Source organism: Scyliorhinus canicula, chromosome 21, assembly GCF_902713615.1.
Source record: "Scyliorhinus canicula chromosome 21, sScyCan1.1, whole genome shotgun sequence".
In the NCBI taxonomy this organism is placed as follows: Eukaryota; Metazoa; Chordata; class Chondrichthyes; order Carcharhiniformes; family Scyliorhinidae; genus Scyliorhinus; species Scyliorhinus canicula.
The window spans coordinates 70,186,640-70,210,705 of NC_052166.1; the positions used below are offsets into that span (position 1 = coordinate 70,186,640).

The 24,066-nt window shown below is 48.6% G+C and overlaps 1 protein-coding gene across 1 annotated transcript in view; it reads left to right on the forward strand.

The window, feature by feature from the left end:
* sardh (sarcosine dehydrogenase) overlaps positions 1–24,066 on the forward strand; it is a 357,516-nt gene that overhangs the window by 201,605 nt on the left and 131,845 nt on the right. The window contains exons 2-3 of the mRNA XM_038781905.1: positions 19,124–19,463; positions 22,729–22,907. Of these exons, the coding sequence (XP_038637833.1) occupies positions 19,130–19,463; positions 22,729–22,907 (513 nt within the window). The 5' untranslated portion in view covers positions 19,124–19,129. The remainder of the gene's footprint in view (positions 1–19,123; positions 19,464–22,728; positions 22,908–24,066) is intronic.

Consider the following 24,066-nt stretch of genomic DNA (forward strand, 5'->3'; position numbering starts at 1 on the left):
TCTAACCAGCCCATTGGCAGCACGGTAGTTAGCACTGTTGCCTCACGGCGCCGAGGTCCCAGGTTCGATCCCGGCCCCGGGTCACTGTCCGTGTGGAGTTTGCACATTCTCCCCGTGTCTGCGTGGGTTTCACCCACGCAACCCAAAAGATGTGCAGGGTAGGTGGATTGGCCACGCTAAATTGCCCCTTAATTGGAAAAATTAATTGGGTACTCAAAATTTAAAAAAGAAAAAAATCTAACCAGCCCATCTAGAAAGTCCTGTAATCCAAGGCTCCTCGCTATTTACCACACCCTATCCTTGCTATTTACCACACCCTGTCCTCGCTATTTACCACACTGCCAATTTTTGTAATCTGCATACTTACTGATGATACCTTCCACATCTAGATTGTTTGTTAATTGTTGAACTCATTGAGTCCAAAGGGTGCAAAATGCTTCAGAAGAATTGGTTGTTTCTCAGCTTGTGTTTGAGTTTCACAGCAACATTAAAGCAGTTTGGGTAGAGAAGAGAAATAAAAAGTCAAGAAGTCACTTGTGGGAGTGATGTACAGGCTCCGTAATTGTAACCACACAGGACAGAGGATAAAGGAAGAAATAATGGGGGCAGCACGGTGGCCTAGTGGTTAGCACAACCGCCTCACGGTGCTGAGGTCCCAGGTTCGATCCCGGCTCTGGGTCACTGTCCGTGTGGAGTTTGCACATTCTCCCCGTGTCTGCGTGGGTTTCGCCCCCACAACCCAAAAAAAAAAAACGTGCAAGCTAGGTGGATTGGCCACGCTAAATTGCCCCTTAATTGGAAAATTGATTGGGTACACTAAATTTTTTAAAAAAGGAAGAAATAATGGGAGCTTGTCAGAAAGGCACAGCGAGAATCATGTGGGTTTTAATCTAAGTATAGACTGGGAAAATCCAAGAGGCAAATGTTGTATCAAAAAGGAGTTCGTAGAATATTTTCAGGATTGCTTCTTTAGAACAGCACATTCTCGAGTCGATCAGTGAGCAGGTTATATACTAGAGCTGGTATTGTGCAACAAGATAGGATTAATTAATGATCTCAGTGATGGTGTCCCTCAATATCAGGATTATAATAAACAATGTAAAATTCAATCACGAGTGAGAGAGGGTTTAAGACTGGTATTTTAAGTTTAAATTATGAGGTTATGAAAATGGAGCTAGCTGGAGTGAAATTCATTCAGGGATAGGTCCCACAGAGATGCATCGGCACTGCCGCATTCCAACAAGAAAAGAAAATCCCAAAAGGACCAGAATCTGTGCTTAACTAAAAACTTAAAGACGACATCAAACTTAAAATAAAAAGAGCATAATTTCACAAAGATGGTTTGCAAGTCAGGAGAATGGACAGGATATAAAAACAGCAAAGAATAATTAAAAAATTAATAATGAGTAAGAGCTAGCATGAAATATAAAAGACAGCTAATAAGAATTTTGTAGAACCCAAACAGGAGAGGCAACGGGTACTCACGGTCAGGTAGGAATTAACAATAGGTTTATTAAGGTGTGCACAAAACTACAAAAGACAATGGGCCAGATTCTTCTGCCCCACCCACCACATGATCACCGTGGAAGTGACACAGGTTATGAAAAGATCTATTGACCTCGGGTAGGAATTTCTGGTCACCAGGCACAGCTGGAGAATCCTGTCCAATAACTCCCCCTTCCCTGCCCAGATCAGGGTTTTTATACTGTGTAGATTTCCCTTGTTAAGGCCAATTACCAGGGGCGATCATATTCAGCTGTGTGAGGGGGAATTGACTGAGCACCCACAGTCCTTCACCCCCAAGCTTTTTTTTAGAAAGAGGGGGTTCGGTTGGTGTGTGAGAATTGGGGGTTTGGTTGGTGTGTGTGAATTGGGGGTCTGGTTGGTGTGTGTGAATTGGGGGTTCGGTTGGTGTGTGTGTGGATTGGGGGTTTGGTTGGTGTGTGTGAATTGGGGGTTCGGTTGGTGTGTGTGAATTGGGGGTTCGGTTGGTGTGTGTGAATTGGGGGTTCGGTTGGTGTGTGTGTGGATTGGGGGTTTGGTTGGTGTGTGTGAATTGGGGGTTCGGTTGGTGTGTGTGAATTGGGGGTTCGGTTGGTGTGTGTGAGAATTGGGGGTTTGGTTGGTGTGTGTGTGAATTGGGGGTTTGGTTGGTGTGTGAGAATTGGGGGTTCGGTTGGTGTGTGTGAGAATTGAGGGTTTGGTTGGTGTGTGTGTGAATTGGGGGTTTGGTTGGTGTGTGTGAATTGGGGTTCGGTTGGTGTGTGTGAATTGGGGGTTCGGTTGGCGTGTGTGAGAATTGTGGGTTCGGGTGGTGTGTGTGAGAATTGGGGGTTTGGTTGGTGTGTGAGAATTGGGGGTTCGGTTGGTGTGTGTGAGAATTGAGGGTTCGGGTGGTGTGTGTGAGAATTGGGGATTCGGTTGGTGTGTGTGAGAATTGGGGATTCGGTTGGTGTGTGTGAGAATTGAGGGTTCGGGTGGTGTGTGTGAGAATTGGGGGTTCGGTTGGTGTGTGTGAGAATTGGGGGTTTGGTTGGTGTGTGTGAATTGGGGTTCGGTTGGTGTGTGTGAATTGAGGGTTCGGGTGGTGTGTGTGAGAATTGGGGGTTTGGGGGGTGTGTGTGTGAGAATTGGGGTTTGGGTGGTGTGTGAGAATTGAGGGTTTGGTTGGTGGTGTGTGTGAGAATTGGGGGTTGGTTGGTGTGTGTGTGAATTGGGGGTTCGGTTGGTGTGTGTGAGAATTGGGGGTTCGGTTGGTGTGTGTGAGAATTGGGGGTTTGGGGTGTGTGTGAGAATTGGGGGTTTGGGTGGTGTGTGTGAATTGGGGGTTCGGTTGGTGTGTGTGAGAATTGAGGGTTCGGTGGTGTGTGTGAGAATTGGGGGTTTGGTTGGTGTGTGTGTGGATTGGGGGTTTGGTTGGTGTGTGAGAATTGAGGGTTTGGTTGGTGTGTGTGAGAATTGGGGGTTTGGTTGGTGTGTGTGTGAATTGGGGGGTTCGGTTGGTGTGTGTGAGAATTGGGGGTTCGGTTGGTGTGTGTGAGAATTGGGGGTTGGGGTGTGTGTGAGAATTGGGGGTTTGGGTGGGTGTGTGAATTGGGGGTTCGGTTGGTGTGTGAGAGAATTGAGGGTTCGGTGGTGTGTGTGAGAATTGGGAGTTTGGTTGGTGTGTGTGTGGATTGGGGGTTCGGGTGGTGTGTGTGAGAATTGGGGGTTTGGGTGGTGTGTGTGTGAATTGGGGGTTCGGTTGGTGTGTGTGAGAATTGGGGGTTTGGTTGGTGTGTGTGTAAATTGGGGGTTCGGTTGGTGTGTGTGAGAATTGAGGGTTCGGTGGTGTGTGTGAGAATTGGGGGTTTGGTTGGTGTGTGTGTGGATTGGGGGTTCGGGTGGTGTGTGTGAGAATTGGGGGTTTGGGTGGTGTGTGAGAAAGGAGAGGGGCAAGACGGATGTTGAGGCTAGGGATGGATGTTTAAATACTCTCGGTCAAGTTGTCATACGGAAGGGGGAAGTTTTGGGTATTCAAAAAGACATTAAGGTGGACAAGTCCCCAGGACCGGATGGGATCTATCCCAGGTTACTGAGGGAAGCGAGGGTCAAAATAGCTGGGGCTTTAACAGATATCTTTGCAGCATCCTTGAGCACGGGTGAGGTCCCGGAGGACTGGAGAATTGCTAATGTTGTCCCTTTGTTTAAGAAGGGTAGCAGTGATAATCCAGGGAATTATAGACAGTGGTAGGCAAACTGTTGGAGAAGATACTGAGGGACAGGATCTATTCACATCTGGAAGGAAATAGACTTATCAGTGATAGGCAGTATGGTTTTGTGCAGGGAAGGTCATGTCTTACAAGCCTAATAGAATTATTTGAGGAAGTGACAAAGTTAATTGATGAGGGAAGGGCTGTAGATGTCATATACATGGACTTTAGTAAGGCGTTTGATAAGGTTTCCCATGGCAGGTTGATGGAAAAAGTGAAGTCGTATTGGGTTCAGGGTGTACTAGCTAGATGGATAAAGAAGTGGCTGGGCAACAGGAGACAGGGAGTAGTGGTGGAAGGGAGTGTCTCAAAATGGAGAAGGGTGACTAGTGGTGTTCCACAGGGATCCGTGCTCAGACCACTGTTGTTTGTGATCTACATAAATGACCTAGAGGAAGGTATAGGTGGTCTGATATACAAGTTTGCAGATGATACTAAGATTGGTGGAGTTGCAGATAGCGAGGAGGACTGTCAGAGAATACATCAAAATATAGATAGATTGGAGAGTTGGGCAGAGAAATGGCAGATGGAGTTCAATCCAGACAAATGCGAGGTGATGCATTTTGGGAGATCAAATTCAAGAGCGGACTATATGGTCAATGGAAGGGTTTTGGGGAAAATTGATGTACAGAGAGATCTGGGAGTTCAAGTCCATTGTACCCTGAAGGTGGCAACAGTGGTCAAGAAGGCATACAGCATGCTTGCCTTCATCGGAAGGGGTATTGAGTACAAGAGTCGGCAGGTCATGTTACAGTTGTATAGGACTTTGGTTCGGCCACATTTGGAATACTGCGTGCAGTTCTGGCCGCCACATTACCAGAAGGATGTGGATGCTTTGGAGAGGGTGCAGAGGAGGTTCACCAGGATGTTGCCTGGTATGGAGGGTGCTAGCTGTGAAGAAAGGTTGAGTAGATTAGGATTGGTTTCGTTGGAAAGACGGAGGTTGATGGGGGACCTGATTGAGATCTACAAAATTATGAGAGGTATGGACATGGTGGATAGCAACAAGCTTTTCCGAAGAGTGGGGGCGTCAGTTACAAGGGGTCTCGATTTCAAGGTGAGGGGGGGAATGTTTAAGGGAGATGTGCGTGGAAAGTGTTTTACGCAGAGGGTGGTGGGTGCCTGAAACGCTTTGCCAGCGGAGGTGGTAGATGCGGGCACGATAGCATCATTTGAGATGCATCTAGATAGATATATGAACGGGCGGGAACAGAGGGAAGTAGACCTTGGAAAATTGGAGACAGGTTTACATAAAGGATCTGGATCGGCGCAGGCTGGGAGGGCCGAAGGGCCTGTTCCTGTGCTGTAATTTTCTTTGTTCTTTAACAAAGTGAGTGTTGGTCCTGAGTGTGTGCCTGGGGAATTAATGGTGGAAAATAAGCAGATGGTTTGAACCAGTAATTTGCATTGGTTTTCAGTATAGAGTAACACTCGGAAGCAGCTAGAATCCAGGAAATTCCCGGGTCCTGATGGATTTCACCCTGAGATCTTGGAAAAAGTGACGAATGAGATAGTTGATGCATTCGTTTTATTTTTTCAAAATTCTCTTAATTCGGGAAAGGTTCCATTAGATTGGAAGATAGAAAATGTAACTCCATTATTCAGAAAGGGAGAGAAACAGAAAGCAGGAAACTAGGGCAGTACGTGGTGCAGTGGGTTAGGCACTGCTGCCTCACAGCGCCGAGGTCCCATGTTCGATCCGGCCCTGGGTCACTGTCCTTAGGAGTTTTACATTCTCCCCGTGTTTGCGTGGGTTTCACCCACACAACCCAAAAACGTGAGGGTAGGTGGATTGGCCACGCTAATTGCCCCTTAATTGGAAAAAATGAATTGGGCACACTAAATTTCTATAAAAAAAGAATCAGGGAAACTACAGGCCAGTGAGCCGATCGTCTGTCATAAAGAAAATGTTAGAAACTATTATTAAAGATGTTACAGCAGGAAACTTGGAAAGCACACTGGGCTAAATATTTGGCTTTTAAAGCAGACCAAGGCAGGCCAGCAGCACGGTTCAATTCCCATACCAGCCTCCCCGAACAGGCGCCGGAATGTGGCGACTAGGGGCTTTTCACAGTAACTTCATTTGAAGCCTACTCGTGACAATAAGCGATTTTCATTTCATTTTCATTTTCATTCAAGGATAACAGGCAGACACCCACACAACCGAAAGGTTTCTCTTTGCTCCGTAACTAAACACATTGTAACCATGGCCCTCATTCCAGAATCGGAACAGTATCCGGGTGACAGACAATCGCCACATTTGTTTCCTGTCCAATTCTTCTGGAATACATTGTAACCAGAATGTTCCCTGCACCTCAACCACCTTCATTCTCCTGTCCAACAGGTTTATTTTCACATGAATAAGGTTCCACTCTTCAATTACGTAGGTTTGCTCAAGAGGTTTGCAGAGCAACAGGCCATTCAGCCCAACCAGTCTATACTGGTATTTATTCTCCACTCAAACCTTTTCCAGTCCATCCACATCTCCATCAGACCAAGCCCCATGTCCCCCTTCTCCCTTCAATAGATACTGTTCACCTCAACCACACCCTGCAGGAGCAACCTCCCCATTCTCACTCGTCTGGGCCGATGGGTATTGCTGGCAAAGCCATCATTGATTTCCCTTGAGGAGAGGGAGCTGCCTTCTTGAACCGTTAAAGTCCCTAATGTGTAGGTACACCCACCCTGCTGTTAGGGAGGGAGATCCAGGATATCGGCCCCGCGACTTTGAAGGAACGACAATCTATTTCCAAGTCAGGATGGTGAGTGAGTTAGAGTCATAGAGTCAGTACAGCACAGGAAAGGCCCTTCAGCCCTTCAAGTCTGCACCGGTCAAAAACAACCACTTAACTATTCCAATCCCATTTCCCAGCACTTGGCCCATTACCCTGTGCGCCCTGGGATTGCAATGTTATGAGGGTCTCTGCCTCCACCACCCTTTCAGGCAGCGAGTTCCAGACTCCCACCACCTTCTGGGTGAAAATATTTCCCTCACATCCCCTCTAAACTCCTGCCCCTCATCTTAAATCTTTTATCCCTCCATCAAGGGGAAAAGTTTCTTCCTGTCTACTCTATCTATGCCCCTCAGAAGCTTATACATCTCAACCATGTCCCCCCTCAGTCTCCTCTGCTCCAAGGAAAGCAACCCCAGTCTCTCCATAACTAACACTCTCCGGCCCAGGCAACATCCTGGTAAATCTCCTCTGCACCCTTTCCAGTGGCTATCACATCCCTCCTATAATGTGGATTCCAGAACTGCACACAATACTCTCGCTGTGGCCTAACCAACATTTTATACAGTTGCAGCATCACCTCCCTGCTCTTAAACTCTATGCCTTGGCTAATAAAGGCAAATATACCAATGTCTTCTTTACCACTGTATCCACCTGTTCTGCTACCTTAAGGGACGGGTGTACATGCACACCAAGGTCCCTCTGATCCTCAGTGCTTCCCAGGGTCCTGCTGTTTATCCTGTATTCCCTCGCCTTGTTTGTCCTGCCCAAATACATCACCTCACACTTATCCGGATTGAATTCCATTTGCCACTGATCAGCCCATCTGACCAGCCCGTCTACATCCGCCTGTAATCGAAGGCCATCCTCCTCACTATTTGCCAGCCCACCAACTTTCATATCATCCGCAACCTTACTGCTCAACCCTCCTACATTCATATCTAAATCATTTACATAAACTACAAACAACAAGGGCCCCAACACTGACCCCTGTGGGACCCCACTGGACACAGGCTTCCAGTCAGAAAAACACCCCTCGACCATCACCCTCTGCTTCCTGCCACTCAGCCAATTCTGGATCCAATTTGCCACATTTCCTTAGATCCCGTGGGCTCTTCCCTTCGCTGTCAGTCTCCCATGTGGGACTTTATCAAAAGCCTTGCAGAACTCCAAGTAGACTACATCAAATGCATTTCCCTCATTTACATACCTGGTCACCTCTTCGAAAAACTCAATCAAGTTGGTCAGACATGACCTCCCCTTAACAAAACCATGCTGACTGTTCTTGATGTGGAGATGCCGGCGTTGGACTGGGGTGGGCACAGTAAGAAGTCTTACAACACCAGGTTAAAGTCCAACAGGTTTGTTTCAAACACGAGCTTTCGGAGCACTGCATTCGGAGCACCCATTCACCTGAGGAAGGAGCAGCGCTCCAAAAGCTAGTGTTTGAAACAAACATAGAACATAGAACATAGAACAGTACAGCACAGAACAGGCCCTTCAGCCCTCGATGTTGTGCCGAGCAATGATCACCCTACTCAAACCCACGTATCCACCCTATACCCGTAACCCAACAACCCCCCCCCCCCTAACCTTACTTTTTTAGGACACTACGGGGAATTTAGCATGGCCAATCCACCTAACCCACACATCTTTAGACTGTTGGACTTTATGTTGGACTTTAACCTGGTGTAAGATTTCCTACTATTTTGGATTAATTCCTGCCTTTCCAAATGCAGATTAATTCTGTCTCTCAGAATTGCTTCCAATAGTTTCCCCATCACTGAGGTTAGACTGACTGGCCAGTAGTTTCCTGGTTTATTCCTTCCTCTCTTTTTGAATAATGGTAACACATTGGCGATCCTCCAGTCCTCCGGCACCTCTCATGTGGCCAGAGAGAAATTGAATATTATTTCCCTCCTTGCCTCACTCAACAGCCTGCGATACATTTCATCTGGCCCTGGAGATTTGTCTACCTTTAAGCCTGTCAGACACTGAAAACCTCCTCTGTGTTAATCTCTTCAGTTTTCTGACAGTCATTCTCCCTGATTTATATACCCACACTCTCACAAGTGAACACCGACACAAAGTATTCATTTAGAACCCTACCGACATCCGAATCCACACACAAATTACCCTGTGCTCCTTAATGGGCCCTACTCTTCCTTATGAAATTAAATGAAATTAAATGAAAATCGCTTATTGTCACAAGTAATGAAGTTATTGTGAAAAGCCCCTAGTCGCCACATTCCGGCACCTGTTCAGGGAGGCTGGTATGGGAATTGAACCATGGTGCTGGCCTGCCTTGGTCTGCTTTCAAAGCCAGCGGTTAGTTATCCTTAGAGGAGAACTCCCAGGTGGTGGTACTCCCATGTACCTGCTGCCCTTGTCCTTTTGATGTGGCAGAGGTGACAGGTTTGGAAAGTGCTGGCACAATGGTTAGCACTGTAACTTCACAACGCAGGGTCCTAGGTTCGATTCCTGGCACTGTCTGTGCGGAGTCTGCACGTTCTCTCTGTGTCTGCGTTTCCTCCGGGAGCTCCGGTTTCCTCCCACAGACCAAAGACGTGCTGTTAGGTGAATTGGACATTCTGAATTCTCCCTCTGTGTACCTGAACAGGCGCCGGAATGTGATGACTAGGGGATTTTCACAGTAACTTCATTGCAGTGTTAATGTAAGCCTACTTGTGACAATAATAAAGATTATTATTAAAAGCACTTTTGGAAAGTGCTGTTGAAAAACCTATCTTCTATGTATCTATGTATGTATCTGTTTGCATGATTAGACCATCCATGAGAGCTCCGTGCGTTAAGCCTTTCAGCTTGTCTTTTTACCATTACTTATCCCGCTCCCAATATTTTTCACTGTGGCCCTGTTTGAAGCTGGTCCTTGATTTCTCTGCCTATCGCTTTTCCTATTTCCTTTTGTTTTTGTCCTCAGTTCCCCTTCTCTGACTCCTTGCCTCGGCTCCCATCTCCCTGCCATTTTAGTTTAAACCCTCCCCAGCCACTGGAACAAATGCGCTCCCAGGACATCAGTTCTGACCCTGCCCTATTTCATGTACCCTACACCCTGTTCATTCACTGAAAGGGTTGAAGTATGTTTGAAATGTTCTCTCTTTTGACCTGTAGCCATCTGGGATGGCCACTTACAACCAGGAACAGAGAAGGTTGCAAAGCATAGCGGGAAAAATGGACAATGCGAGATTCAGGCAGGCTCAGAACCTGAAACCCCGACCGATTAGCATTTGATGGCCCATGTCCACCAGACAAAGGACTGATACTTGAGCAACCGATACAGTCCCAGACATTTCGGTGCCACTCCCTGTACTAGGGAAGTGTAAACAACAGGGTCAGTGACCGCTTGCAACACGCCCAGCCATCAAGGCACCCGCCCATTTATTGGTTCAAATCAAACATTGTGATCAGGGATCACCCAATTAGTGGGGTCCAAACTGAAGGACTGCCCAAAAGAGCGCGAAAACCCCCAGGAATAAGAAGAGAGTCCACCATGTGTTCAGCCTCTCTTGGACCTGGTGCTCCGGCAACGTCCATCTCCAATTGCAGCAACACCAGAAGCAAGTTCAACGGCCGCTACCAGACGGATGAGCCCAGCTGAGCAGCAGTTACTTCTACAGACTCGATAGATCCAGAATCGAACAGCGGCACTGTTCCTCTGACCTAAGCCGAGTGCCTGAAGTTAAGTACAGGTTGTCATAGTCGATTGGTGTAGTTTAACTAGTAGTGTTTATGTTGCATGATTAATTGTGTGTGTAAATAAAGTACCCTTGACCTTGAACGAACTAACTGGCGTTTGGCTCTTTGATTGATAGCCGGTTGAACCTTGTGGTGGTATCATTGATACCTGGTGACTCTGAGCAATAGAATATAGATATCCAAAGGAAGGAGAGCAACCTCTCTGCCATATTTACAGTAGGTAAAAAAAGGCAACCGTTATTGGCGACATCTGACGGGACTCGACCCTGAAGTGACCGTGTCACTCCGAGACAACGCACAAAACGATTGAATTAGAATCCAAATTGGGAAAGTAAAAGAAACCACAAACGAAACCAGTATCGATCAAACCTCCAAAATTCGGAAGCGTGTAATTTGCATGCGCACTAACAAAGGGATATACGGTAACCTCGATAGATTTTGTTGCGTGAAACTTTCGGAGTTGTGTAAACCGAAAAATAGCTTGACCTGTTTCCACCACTGCTTTATTCCCCCTTGTTCCAAATTCCCGGTAGAAACCGAGATAATCACAGGGATGGCAATGAAGCAATGGAATGCCTCATTCATCCACAAGAGCCTGAGGTCGCATCGACCAACAGAGCAGAACAGTGTTCCGTATGGGAAGAAGAGATTAGAAGATACCTAAAGGGAAAAGGATGGCCCTATGGTCGGAATTTTGCGCGATTGAGAAAACAGGTCCTGGCGGTATAGGACAGACTTGGTGGGACAGCCTGACCGAGATCCACAAAAAGAATTTGAGTAAGGTTCATAAGCCGATGGCAATCGTGTCCTGTCTGGCACAATTGCGAGCCACAGAGGAGGTTGTGAGGACGCTCCGTAGACAGCTTGAGGAGAAGTAGAGAGGGAAACATTAGCGAAAGTGAGAGATTAAATGAGCAACTCCGGGAGCAGCTAGCGGCGAAGGACAAGGCGATGTATGATGTCAAGAGGGCACACCAATCTTGTCTCGCCCACCTCAGCAGCTTCCTGATGCAATACAATAACACCTACCAGGACACGCAACGTACGGTACGGGTAAGAGAGGAAACAGAGAACCAGGTAGAACAGTTGAGGAAACAATGTGAGGATTTGAAGGCAGCCCTACGAGCACTCCATAGTTCCACCACGGAACAGAGGCAGAGTTCGGTGGATCACGCCAAGTGCGGTCAGCAAATTGCAAGATTGCAATTATTGCTATCCATTCAGAATGGGTTCAGAGATACCTTTGGCCACAGCTAGATCAGGAAGATGGCCCCGATTGGCAGGAACTCAGGGAAACGGCCCAGCGGTAAGTGAACGAGACGGAAAATCAGAATAGAGCCCCCCCAGGCTCCGAAAAGGAAAGCACCCACACCACCGACTGCACAGGCAGCACCCAACACAATGAATCCCATCAACACGCAGCATAGAGTAACAACGGAAGACCAACCTGATTTTGTGTACACCACACCACTAACCATCACCCAGTTACGAGATGTCGGTGATAAAATTGAGACTTTCCACCCCACACCTGACCCACCACCCAACGATAGCGACACCCCCATTGCCCCTTCCGCCCCACAGAATTCAAAACACTGGCACCGCGATAATTCCTGCTGTCTGACACGGAATGACGAGATGGACCCCACATCGGCTCACACCGCATTGGCACTCAAACTCCAGGCACGAGTTTGGCACCCAGGAGATGGTGATGACTCAGAGTCTGACTCCCACCATGCTAACCCCTTTGAGACCCTTTTTGGAACGGAACCTTGAGGTGTCCAGATGATGAGAGAAAGGAAGCGATTGAGATTTACAGTGTCCTATTCCCTGATGGAACCTGCCCGCTTTCCTCTTTAGTTTGTTTGTTTTTTTTTTAATGTTGTACGTTGTACTCTTGTATGATTTTGTGTGTCGGTCTCACGGAAAATTTCTTGATACAGTAATGACTACTCTTTTGACGCCACATGGCAGTTAAAGAAACAAGTTTGCTGAAGCCTATATATCTTCAAATTCTTACCGCTCTTGGAAGGTCACTCAGGCAGTGGGGTAACAGCCCTGATCCCTGCCCTACCTAAGGACCCCCTATACCCCATTTGGTCAGCCAAGCTCGGGTAGTGGAGCAACGGCACTGATCACCTGGGGATTCCACCCATTCTTGCCCTGCCACGGATCATACGCACCCCGTTCAGAGAATTATTTTCGAAACTTTTGCTGTTCTTTTTACAACTGTGGTTTGAAGAATGTACTTTTGCCACAACGTTTGCCCCCTTTCCGGCCCCTTTCCGGCAACCCTTCAGTTGCCATCCCCCCACCTGCTATTTACATGTTCAAATCACTTGGTTGAAACGAGTTTGCAGAGGACGGAGAAGTTGTCCGCCCGCTCAGCCCATCAAACACAGGCTGCGAGAGTGCTCGCACTGTGACAGAATTATTTTTCGGATGCCTTGTCTCCCAAATGGTTGTTTTTAAAAAAAGAAAATGAGGGAGTCACATATGGTGACAATTCTAAGAGGGAAATTATCATTAAGGAGAAACAGACAGACAAACGAGATATTAAGCAACAAGATAATAACAGATATTATGCTTGTACCTCCAGGAAGATACGGAGATACCTGAAGACAGAAAAATACGGACAAGGTGAAGACGAACCTGATGATCTGCATCATGATCGTCGTTGGATCAATACAGTTGCGCGCTTTACCCACCCCTACATCCCTCACCACACAGGCCCTAAACATTACTACCCAACACAACACCCTTAGCCCGGACACTACACCACACATAGACACAGCCACTGATACCCCCATATGGTGTGAGAATATCATAAAATGCTACTCCCTGTCATACACAGTAGAAGCCCTGCTGGCGATAGCTATACTTTGCAGTGCCATCCAGACAATCAGACTTCGGAAATGGAGAAGGAGAGCCTCCCGCCCTCCAGTATACACCCTTAGGGCCCCTTTCCTCGCACCCCAGCAAGCCTCACACTCTTTCTGAACCCTTCCTCCCAAATAAATTCCACATTTTTTTAATAATAAAGTTGCTTTTGTACATGGACATTAGTAATAAGTAGGACTGTGATGCTGCTATTGGTTATTTTGTATTGTAAGATAAGTTCTTTGGTTATTGAATAGCAGCATGAGTGTAGTCGCGTTAGAGACAGTTAGAGGTTCCCCCTTTTTGTGTAAGGAGACTGAAATGTATGTTTAAATGTTAAATGCCCCTTAGGATTTTTTATAGATATGTGTTGTATTAGGGAAACTTAGGTAAATATTTTGACCCATAGGACAGAGTAGGATAGAACCTGTCCTTGATTGAGGATACCTGGCATGTCAGAGAACAGGAGAAGATCCAGTAGTTGTGGTAATGGCCACTTACAACCAGGAACAGAGAAGGTTGCAAAGCCTAGCGGGAAAAATGGACAATGCGAGATTCAGGCAGGCTCAGAACCTGAAATGTATATTTTCGGTGAGGAATCCAGACGTATCGAAATCCCCGACCGATTAGCATTTGATGGCCCATGTCCACCAGACAAAGGACTGATACTTGAGCGACCGATACAGTCCCAGACATTTCGGTGCCACTCCCTGTTTTATGGAAGCGTAAACAACAGGGTCAGTGACCGCTTGCAACACGCCCAGCCATCAAGGCACCCGCCCATTTATTGGTTCAAATCAAACATTGTGATCAGGGATCACCCAATTAGTGGGGTCCAAACTGAAGGACCGCCCAAAAGAGCGCGAAACCCCCCAGGAATAAGAAGAGAGTCCACCATGTGTTCAGCCTCTCTTGGAATTGAAATTCGCTTATTGTCACGAGTAGGCTTCAATGAAGTTACTGTGAAAAGCCCCTAGTCGCCACATTCCGGCGCCTGTCCGGGGAGGCTGGTACGGGAATTGAACCGTGCTGCTGGCCTGCTTTAAAAGCCAGCGATTTAGCTGAGTGAGCTAAACCAGCCCCAGGCGCTGGTGCTCCGGTAACGACCATCTCCAATTGCAGCAACACCAGAAGCAAGTTCAAGTTCAACACTCGCTACCAGACGGATGAGCCTAGCTGAGCAGCAGTTACTTCTACAGACTCGATAGATCCAGAATCAGACAGCGGCTGCTGTTCCTCTGACCTAAGCCGGGTGTCTGAAGTTAAATACAGGTTGTCATAGTCGATCGGTGTAGTTTAACTAGTAGTGTTTATGTAGCATGATTAATTGTATGTGTAAATAAAGTAACCTTGAACGAACTAACTGGTGTTAGGCGCTTTGATCGATAGCCGGTTGAACCTTGTGGTGGTATCATTGATACCTGGCGACTCCGAGCAATAAAAACATAAGAACTAGGAGCAGGAGTAGGCCATCTGGCCCCTCGAGCCTGCTCTGCCATTCAATTAGATCATGGCTGATCTTTTGTGGACTCAGCTCCACTTTCCGGCCCGAACACCATAACCCTTAATCCCTTTATTCTTCAAAAAACTATCTATCTTTATCTTAAAAACATTTATAATTACAGACCACAAGCCATTGCTGGGTTTGCTGAAAGAAGACAAAGCAATACCACCAATAGCTTCAGCCCGGATCCAACGCTGGGCCCTACTGGCAGCGTACCCGTATCAGCTGGAGTATTGGCCAGGAGCCCGGGTGGCAAACGCTGATGCAGGCTGCCATTACCGGGCACCCCGCCATTAGTACCCAAAATAGAGGAAACGGTAATGATGTTACATTTCCCGGACACCCAGTGGCCGCACAAAACATTTGTTTATGGACCCAAGGGACCCGGTTTTATCAAAAATAAAACACATGGTGCTAACTGGAGATGGAAAGACCGGTCCAGGCGGAATTCCACCCTTACTGGAGCAGAAGAGAGCAGATCACCGTGGAATACGGGACCCTGCTATTTGGGGGGGGGGGGGGGGGGGGGCTAGAGTAATAGTTCCAAGTCAAGGCCGTCGGGCCATACTGGCCAAACTACATCATGGGCACCCTGGAGTCTCAAAAATGAAGCTGCTGGCCAGGAGCGATGTCTGGTGGCCGGGCCTGGACACAGACATGGCGGCATTGGTCGGCCGGTGCCAAGAAAGCCAACAACGGGCAGCACGGTGGCACAGGCAGCCCCGCTGCAGCCATGGGAATGGCCAGGTCGCCACTTCATGCCGATTTTGCAGGACCGTTTATGGGTTCAATGTTTTTTATAATAGTAGACGCCCATTCCAAATGGCTGGACGTCTACAAAATGCACTCTGCAAATTCAACAACCACCATTGAAAAACTCTGCACTTTGTTCGCAACTCATGGTATCCCGGAGGTGTTAGTTTGGGATAATGGATCGGTTTTCACCAGCGAGGAGTTGACAAAATTTATGAAGTCGAATGGCATTCGGCACAAAAGGACGGCTCCATACCGCCCGGCATCGAATGGCATTCGGCACAAAAGGACGGCTCCATACCGCCCGGCATCGAATGGCATTCGGCACAAAAGGACGGCTCCATACCGCCCGGCATCGAATGGCATTCGGCACAGAAGGACGGCTCCATACCGCCCGGCATCGAATGGCATTCGGCACAGAAGGACGGCTCCATACCGCCCGGCAGCGAATGGTTTGGCAGAGAGAGCCGTCCAGATCCTAAAAGTCGGGTTGAAGAAACAGTCAGCAGCATCATTGGACACCAAACTGTCGCGCTGGCTATTTGGCTACAGAACAACCCCACACGTCACAACGGGGATAGCACTGGCGGAGCTACTCATGGGCAGACGACTCCGAACCCGGCTGAGTCTATTATTCCCGAATTTAGGTGGCAGTGTAGAGTGACAGCAAGGCGCCCAATGCAGGGGCCACGATAACACTCGCTGAGAAAGGCAGTTCAACACGGGAGAAAAGGTATGGGTCAGGAATTATGCGAATGGTCCCACGTGGGTAGCAGGAACAGTCAAGGCCAGGACAGGACCTGTGTCGTATGATATATGTGTGGGAAAACATGTAATAAAGAAACACCTGGACCAGGTGCGGGCCTTTTATGAGTTCCCTGATTCGTGGCCCAATCAGGGAACCCATTTCTGTGTATATAACAGGGAGTGTCAGATCCTCTGCACCCCCCCCGGTGTAGACAGCAGACTGAATGGACATGGTTGTTCAGCTGTTGGGTTTGTAAATAAAAGGAATTCTGGTGAAAGAGCTTCTGCCTCTGTGGACTTATTACACCTCTAGCCCCAAATCCTGGGCCGAGCCTTGTTAACATTGCATAGGGTCTGTGTCGCTGCACCTTCTGCAGCCCATTGTCAATAGGGTCTGTGTCACTGCACCTTCTGCAGCCCATTGTCAATAGGGTCTGTGTCACTGCACCTTCTGCAGCACATTGTCAATTGAAAAGTTTCAGGCACAGTTACAACATTAACAAAATCATTTTTCTAGGTTCCAATGGTGGGTGATGGTGGTGTTGTGGTGATATCACTGCATCAGGAATCCGGAGGCCCAGGTTATTGCTCTGGGGACGAGAGTTCAAATCCCATGGTAGACAGTGGAATTTGAATTCAATTAATAAATATGCACTTGAAATCTATTCTCAGTAATAGAAATCCATCTGGTTCCCTCATGTCTTTTAGGGAAGGAAATCTGCCGTCCTTACCCGCACCCACAGCAATGTGGTTGGCTCTTCCCTGTGAAATGGCCGAGCCAGCCATTTACCCACCTCCCTTAAAGAATAAAAACAATGCACATCTCCCTCTCCCACACCCAGGAAAAAGAAGCAAATTCCACCTGTGACAGTAACATCCTGAAAATACCGCGATCAATCCCCACCTCTCCCAAAAATCAGCATCCTGTCCTGAATGGAGTGTGAGGGGAAATGGGGGGAGTTGGAGAACAGGCAGAGGGAGTGGGAAAGAAGGGGGAAAAAAGAGGGAAAGAAAAATATATGTGGACAATGGGGTGAAATCAGTCACTATCGGAAAGAGAAGGTGCAACTTGATGGGTCTGAATCTCCATTTGTGACAATGCACAGGAATTATAGAGATAGGGAGGGTTTGGGGGCTGGAGGAGGAGCTTATAGAGACAGGGAGGTTTGGAGGAGGTTGCAGAGATAGGGAGGGTTTGGGGGCTGGAGGAGGAGCTTAGAGAGATAGGGAGGGTTTGGGGGCTGGAGGAGGAGCTTATAGAGATAGGGAGGGTTTGGGGGCTGGAGGAGGAGCTTAGAGAGATAGGGAGGGTTTGGGGGCTGGAGGAGGAGCTTATAGAGATAGGGAGGGTTTGGGGGCTGGAGGAGGAGCTTAGAGAGATAGGGAGGTTTTGGGGGCTGGAGGAGGAGCTTAGAGAGATAGGGTGGGTTTGGGGGCTGGAGGAGGAGCTTAGAGAGATAGGGTGGGTTTGGGGGCTGGAGGAGGAGCTTAGAGAGATAGGGTGGGTTTGGGGGCTGGAGGAGGAGCTTAGAGAGATAGGGAGGGTTTGGGGGCTGGAGGAGGAGCTTATAGAGATAGGGAGGTTTGGGGGCTGGAGGAGGAGCTTATAGAGATAGGGAGGGTTTGGGGGCTGGAGGAGGAGCTTATAGAGATAGGGAGGGTTTGGGGGCTGGAGGAGGAGCTTATAGAGATAGGGAGGGTTTGGGGGCTGGAGGAGGAGCTTATAGAGATAGGGAGGGTTTGGGGGCTGGAGGAGGAGCTTATAGAGACAGGGAGGTTTGGAGGAGGTTGCAGAGATAGGGAGGGTTGTAGGGGCTGGAGTAGGAGGTTACAGAGATAGGGAGGGTTGTAGGGACTTGACGAGGTTACAGAGATAGGGAGGGTTTTGGGGCTGGAGGAGGAGGTTACAGAGATAGGGAGGGTTGTAGGGGCTGGAGGAGGAGGTTACAGAGATAGGGAGGGTTTTGGGGCTGGAGGAGGAGGTTACAGAGATAGGGAAGGTTGTAGGGGCTCGAGGAGGAGGATACAAAGATAGGGAGGGGTGTCGGGGCTGGAGGAGGAGATTACAGAGATAGGGTGTAGAGGCTGGAGGGGGTTACAGAGATGGGGAGGGTTTTGGGGCTGGAGGAGGAGGTTACAGAGATAGGGAAGGTTGTAGGGGCTCGAGGAGGAGGATACAAAGATAGGGAGGGTTTTGGGGCTGGAGGAGGAGGTTAGAGATAGGGTGTAGAGGCTGGAGGAGGAAGTTACAGAGATAGGGAGGGTTTTGGGGCTGGAGGAGGAGGTTACAGAGATAGGGAAGGTTGTAGGGGCTCGAGGAGGAGGATACAAAGATAGGGAGGGTGTAGGGGCTGGAGGAGGAGGTTACAGAGATAGGGTGTAGAGGCTGGAGGGGGTTACCGAGATAGGGAGGGTTTTGGGGCTGGAGGAGGAGGTTACAGAGATAGGGAAGGTTGTAGGGGCTCGAGGAGGAGGATACAAAGATAGGGAGGGTGTAGGGGCTGGAGGAGGAGGTTACAGAGATAGGGTGTAGAGGCTGGAGGGGGTTACAGAGATAGGGAGGGTTTTGGGGCTGGAGGAGGAGGTTACAGAGATAGGGAAGGTTGTAGGGGCTCGAGGAGGAGGATACAAAGATAGGGAGGGTGTAGGGGCTGGAGGAGGAGGTTACAGCGATAGGGTGTAGAGGCTGGAGGGGGTTACCGAGAAAGGGAGGGTTTTGGGGCTGGAGGAGGAGGTTACAGAGATAGGGAAGGTTGTAGGGGCTCGAGGAGGAGGATACAAAGATAGGGAGGGTTTTGGGGCTGGAGGAGGAGGTTACAGAGTTAGGGAGGGTTTTGGGGCTGGAGGAGGAGATTACAGAGATAGGGAGGGTTGTAGGTTCTCGAGGAGGAGGTTACAGAGATAGTGAGGGTTGTAGGTTCTCGAGGAGGAGGTTACAGAGATAGGGAGGGATGTTTTGAACATGAAGATGCAAATTTAAAAAATGAGTTTATTGATTGGCTGGGAGCCACCAATCTAAAGGTTATTTCTTGGATTCACAGGTGATCATGAACTGCCCAGTTTCTACTTTCCGAATCGCCACTTTCTTCAAGAGTTTTCGGATATTTTGGTTCAAATCGAATGTGCAATATTTGAGCACCTCAGCAGTTCGGAGCATCGCGTCAGGAGTGAGGAACAGTCCCCACAACAATAATCTGCAACAGGAAAAACAAGATTCCAAAGGACCAACCAAACCATTACCAAAATGTGCCGATGTTGTGGTTATGGGTGGTGGTAGTCTGGGCTGCCACACCTTATACCATCTGACAAAAATGGGGGTTACCAACGTAGTCCTACTTGAAAGGGACCAGCTGACGTCCGGGACCACTTGGCACACGGCCGGTAAGGAAGGGGTTGGTGGGGAGACGTGAGGACAGGGAGAACGGCAGAGGAAAGGCTGGGGTCAGAAGGCCAACACAAGGAGAATGTCTCTTTGAGGAGCTCAGGGTTCAGCCACGTATTCAGATGATGGAGAATCTGAATTTAATTCCTATCTGGTCCCTTTATCCCTCCTCCTCTGACACCCTCAATCTCACTTTTGAATTTTCATTTGAAGCTCAGTTTAAGCAGCGTTTCTGAGAGTTTGAGATTGTAAAGAAGTGTTTCCTTGCATCACCCCATAACGCTCATTTTCAACTTCTGCCCCTGATTTCGGTCCCCCCCCCACCAAATACATTTGCTTTATCGACCTGGTCGTAAATCTCAAAGTCAGATCACTCCTTGATATTCTAAACTGCAGGGAATTCAATATAATAAAAAATAAATTACTACAGATGCTGGAAATCAGAAATAAAATCTGAAATGCTGGAAACATCTGGCAGAGGATCAGAGTTAAGGTTTTGCCTGTGTGGTTCCTCAGAACGAAAGAGGGGGAGAAATGTGATGAGGGTGGAGCAAAGTAGAGAATTAAATGCTCGCAATGGGGTGCCTTCACTGGGGAGACTGGCTGACCACTTCACTCAGTCCGTAAGCTTGACCACAACTTTCCCTGTCTCTTGCCATTTTAACCCAGCATCTTGCTCCCATGTCCACATGTCTGTCCTTGGCCAACTGCAATTATTCCATCTTCCGGTTCGGAATGTTACAGCCCTCAGGACTCAACATTGAGGTCATAAACCCTGACCTCCATCTTTCCAACCAATTTCTTTGTCCCAAAGACCCCTCCCTCCCCCACAGCTGTCACTTGTTCTGATGTTTTGTTTTCACTGAGCACACTGTGTCAGTCATTCTGCTGTTATCCCACCTCGAAGTCACTTTCAGCACCATCTCTTTAACACGACCATTAACATTCCCTTTGTGAAATCTCTCCCAGTACCCACCTGCTCTGTCCAACGGTTGTAGACGGTAAAGGAACATGTCTGAGACTAACTTTGAGCAAGTTTATTCTCAGACCAGCTGAGTATTATTACTCTTAACAGCAGAGTAATTCTGATGAATCTCTCCCTCAATGCCAGCAAAACTAAAGAGCTGGTCATTGACTTCAGGAAGCAAAGTATCACACACACCCCTGTCAGCATCAACGGGGCCGAGGTGGAGATGGTGAACAGCTTCAAATTCCTAGGGATTCCTCAGGTTCACCTGAGGAAGGAGCTGCGCTCCGAAAGCTCGTGTTTGAAACAAACATGTTGGACTTTAACCTGGTGTTGTAAGACTTCTTACTGTCTACAACTTTTACAGATGCACCATAGAAAGCATCCTATCGGGCTGCATCACAGCCTGGAATGGCAACTGCTCGGCCCAGGACCGCAAGAAACTTCAGAGAGTCGTGAATACCGCCCAGTCCATCACTCAAACCTGCCTCCCATTCATTGACTCCATCTGCACCTCCTGCTGCCGGGGGAAAGCGGGCAGCATGATCAAAGACCCCTCCCACCCGGCTTATTCAAGAACAAAGAAAAGTACAGCACAGGAACAGGCCCTTCGGCCCTCCAAGCCCGTGCCGACCATGCTGCCCGACTAAACTAAAATCTTCTACACTTCCTGGGTCCGTATCCCTCTATTCCCAAACTATTCATGTATTTGTCAAGATGCCCCTTAAATATCACTATCGTCCCTGCTTCCACCACCTCCTCCGGCAGCGAGTTCCAGGCACCCACTACCCTCTGTGTAAAAAAACTTGCCTCATACATCTCCTCTAAACCTTGCCGCTCGCACCTTAAACCTATGCCCCGTAGTAATTGACCCCTCTACCCTGGGGAAAAACCTCTGACTATCCACTCTGTCTATGCCCCTCAATTTTGTAGACCTCTATCAGGTCGCCCCTCAACCTCCGTCGTTCCAGTGAGAACAAACCCAGTTTATTCAACCGCTCCTCATAACTAATGCCCTCCATACCAGGCAGCATCCTGGTAAATCTCTTCGGCACCCTCTCTAAAGCCTCCACATCCTTCTGGTAGTGTGGCGACCAGAATTGAACACTATAGGGCAGCACGGTGGCGCAGTGAGTTAGCACTGTGGTCTCACGACACCGAGGTCCCAAGTTCGATCTCGGCTCTGGGTCACTGTCCGTGTGGAGTTTGCACATTCTCCCTGTGTTTGCGTGGGTTTCGCCCCCACAAATCAAAGCTAGGTGAATTGGCCACGCTAAATTGCCCCTTAATAAAAAACAAAGAATTGAACACTATACTCCGTGTGGCCCAACTAAAGTTCTATACAGCTGCAACATGACTTGCCAATTCTTATACTCAATGCCCCGGCCAATGAAGGCAAGCATGCCGTATGTCTTCTTGACTACCTTCTCCACCTGTGTTGCCCCTTTCAATGACCTGTGGACCTGTACACCTAGATCTCTCTGACTTTCAATACTCTTGAGGGTTCTACCATTCACTGTATATTCCCTACCTGCATTAGACCTTCCAAAATGCATTACCTCACATTTGTCCGGATTAAACTCCATCTGCCATCTCTCCGCCCAAGTCTCCAAACGATCTAAATCCTGCTGTATCCTCTGACAGTCCTCATCGCTATCTGCAATTCCACCAACCTTTGTGTCGTCTGCAAACTTACTAATCAGACCCGTTACATTTTCCTCCAAATCATTTATATATACTACAAACAGCAACGGTCCCGGCACTGATCCCTGCGGAACACCACTAGTCACAGCCCTCCAATTAGAAAAGCACCCTTCCACTGCTACTCTCTGCCTTCAGTGACCTAGCCAGTTCTGTATCCACCTTGTCAGCTCACTCTTCCAACTTCTTCCATCGGGCAGGAGATACAAAAGTCTGAGAACATGCACGCACAGTCTCAAAATTAGCTTCTTCCCCACTGCTACCAGACTCCTAAATGACCCTCTTTTGGACTGACCTCATTAACACTACGCCCTGTATCCTTCATCCGATTCCGGTGCTTATGTAGTTACATTGTGGACCATGTGTTGCCCTATTATGTATTTATTTTATTTTATTTTCATGTATTTAATGATATGTTGAACTGTTCGCAGAAAAATACTTTTCACTGCACCTCAGTACACGAGACAATAAACAAAATCCAATGAATCTGCACTGCAGCCTTTCCCAGGCTTAATATCCTTCCTGAGGGAGGGGGTCCCAGAACTGAACCCCCCCCCCCGACATGTCTAGAGTCTGTTCCCACTTATCCTCTGCAGGTCTCTTGTGGCAGCTGCGGCCGAGCGACATTGAGATCGAGTTGCTGAGGCATACGAGGGAAGTTGTGAGTAAAGATCTGGTGGAGGAGACGGGGCTGCACACGGGCTGGATTGAGAATGGCGGCCTCTTCATTGCCTCCAACAAGCAGCGACTGGACGAATATAAACGTCTCATGTCGGTGAGTCCAGGGATGGGAGAAGATTTAACTCACTGACCACCCAGGAGGGAAAGTAGGAAGGATTTCAGAGCTGGGTTCACGGAAGTGAAAATTTGAACTTTTCTGAGCAAGGCAGTTTATAAAATTCCCATGAAATTTAAACTTAACGTCATCAATGGGGGCAGGGCGAGGGTGGGGCAGGGGGCGGGGTCAGGGGCCGCCGGGCAGGTGGACTGTAGGGGGGAGGGGGGAGGTGCCGCAAACCCCTTTCCGAATGCACCGTTCTCTCAGCTCAGTGAAGAGGCTTTACCAGGTCACATTGATCAATGTTAAGCTGTAATTAATCTTCATTCCCTCTGCTTTCTGTCCTTTTTATTGTGTGTCAAAGTGCCTACTTTGCATCATCATACAAAGTTGTGGCTTGAGTTTCCTACAATCACATGTCAAAATGATCGATGGGAACATAGAACGTTGGTAGGTGCAACACTGACTCCTGGGGAATCACCAACTAACCCTGATTCTCTCCAATTCCTGCAATGTCACATTAGCACGCACTGTTTAATCTCCCTTTAACACCGATTTTCCATCCTTCAACTCGTGCTACATTCTTCGTGACCCTCAAAAAAACCTCCTTCGGCATGAATCTATCATTCTGCAATATTCCAAGAAATAGAACTACAGATGGACCAGTCACAGGAGGGGGGAGAGGAGACGGCAGACAGGAGGGGGGAGGGGGGAGAGGGGAGAGGGAGAGGAGACGGCAGACAGGAGGGGGGAGAGGAGACGGCAGACAGGAGGGGGGAGAGGGAGAGGAGACGGCAGACAGGAGGGGGGGAGAGGGAGAGGAGACGGCAGACAGGAGGGGGGAGAGGAGACGGCAGACAGGAGGAGGGAAAGGAGACGGCAGACAGGAGGAGGGAAAGGAGACGGCAGGCAGGAGGGGGGAGAGGAGACGGCAGACAGGAGGGGGGAGAGGAGATGGCAGACAGGAGGAGGGAAAGGAGACGGCAGACAGGAGGAGGGAAAGGAGACGGCAGACAGGAGGGGGGAGAGGAGACGGCAGACAGGAGGGGGGAGAGGAGACGGCAGACAGGAGGGGGGAGAGGAGACGGCAGACAGGAGGGGGGAGAGGAGACGGCAGACAGGAGGGGGGAGAGGAGACGGCAGACAGGAGGGGGGA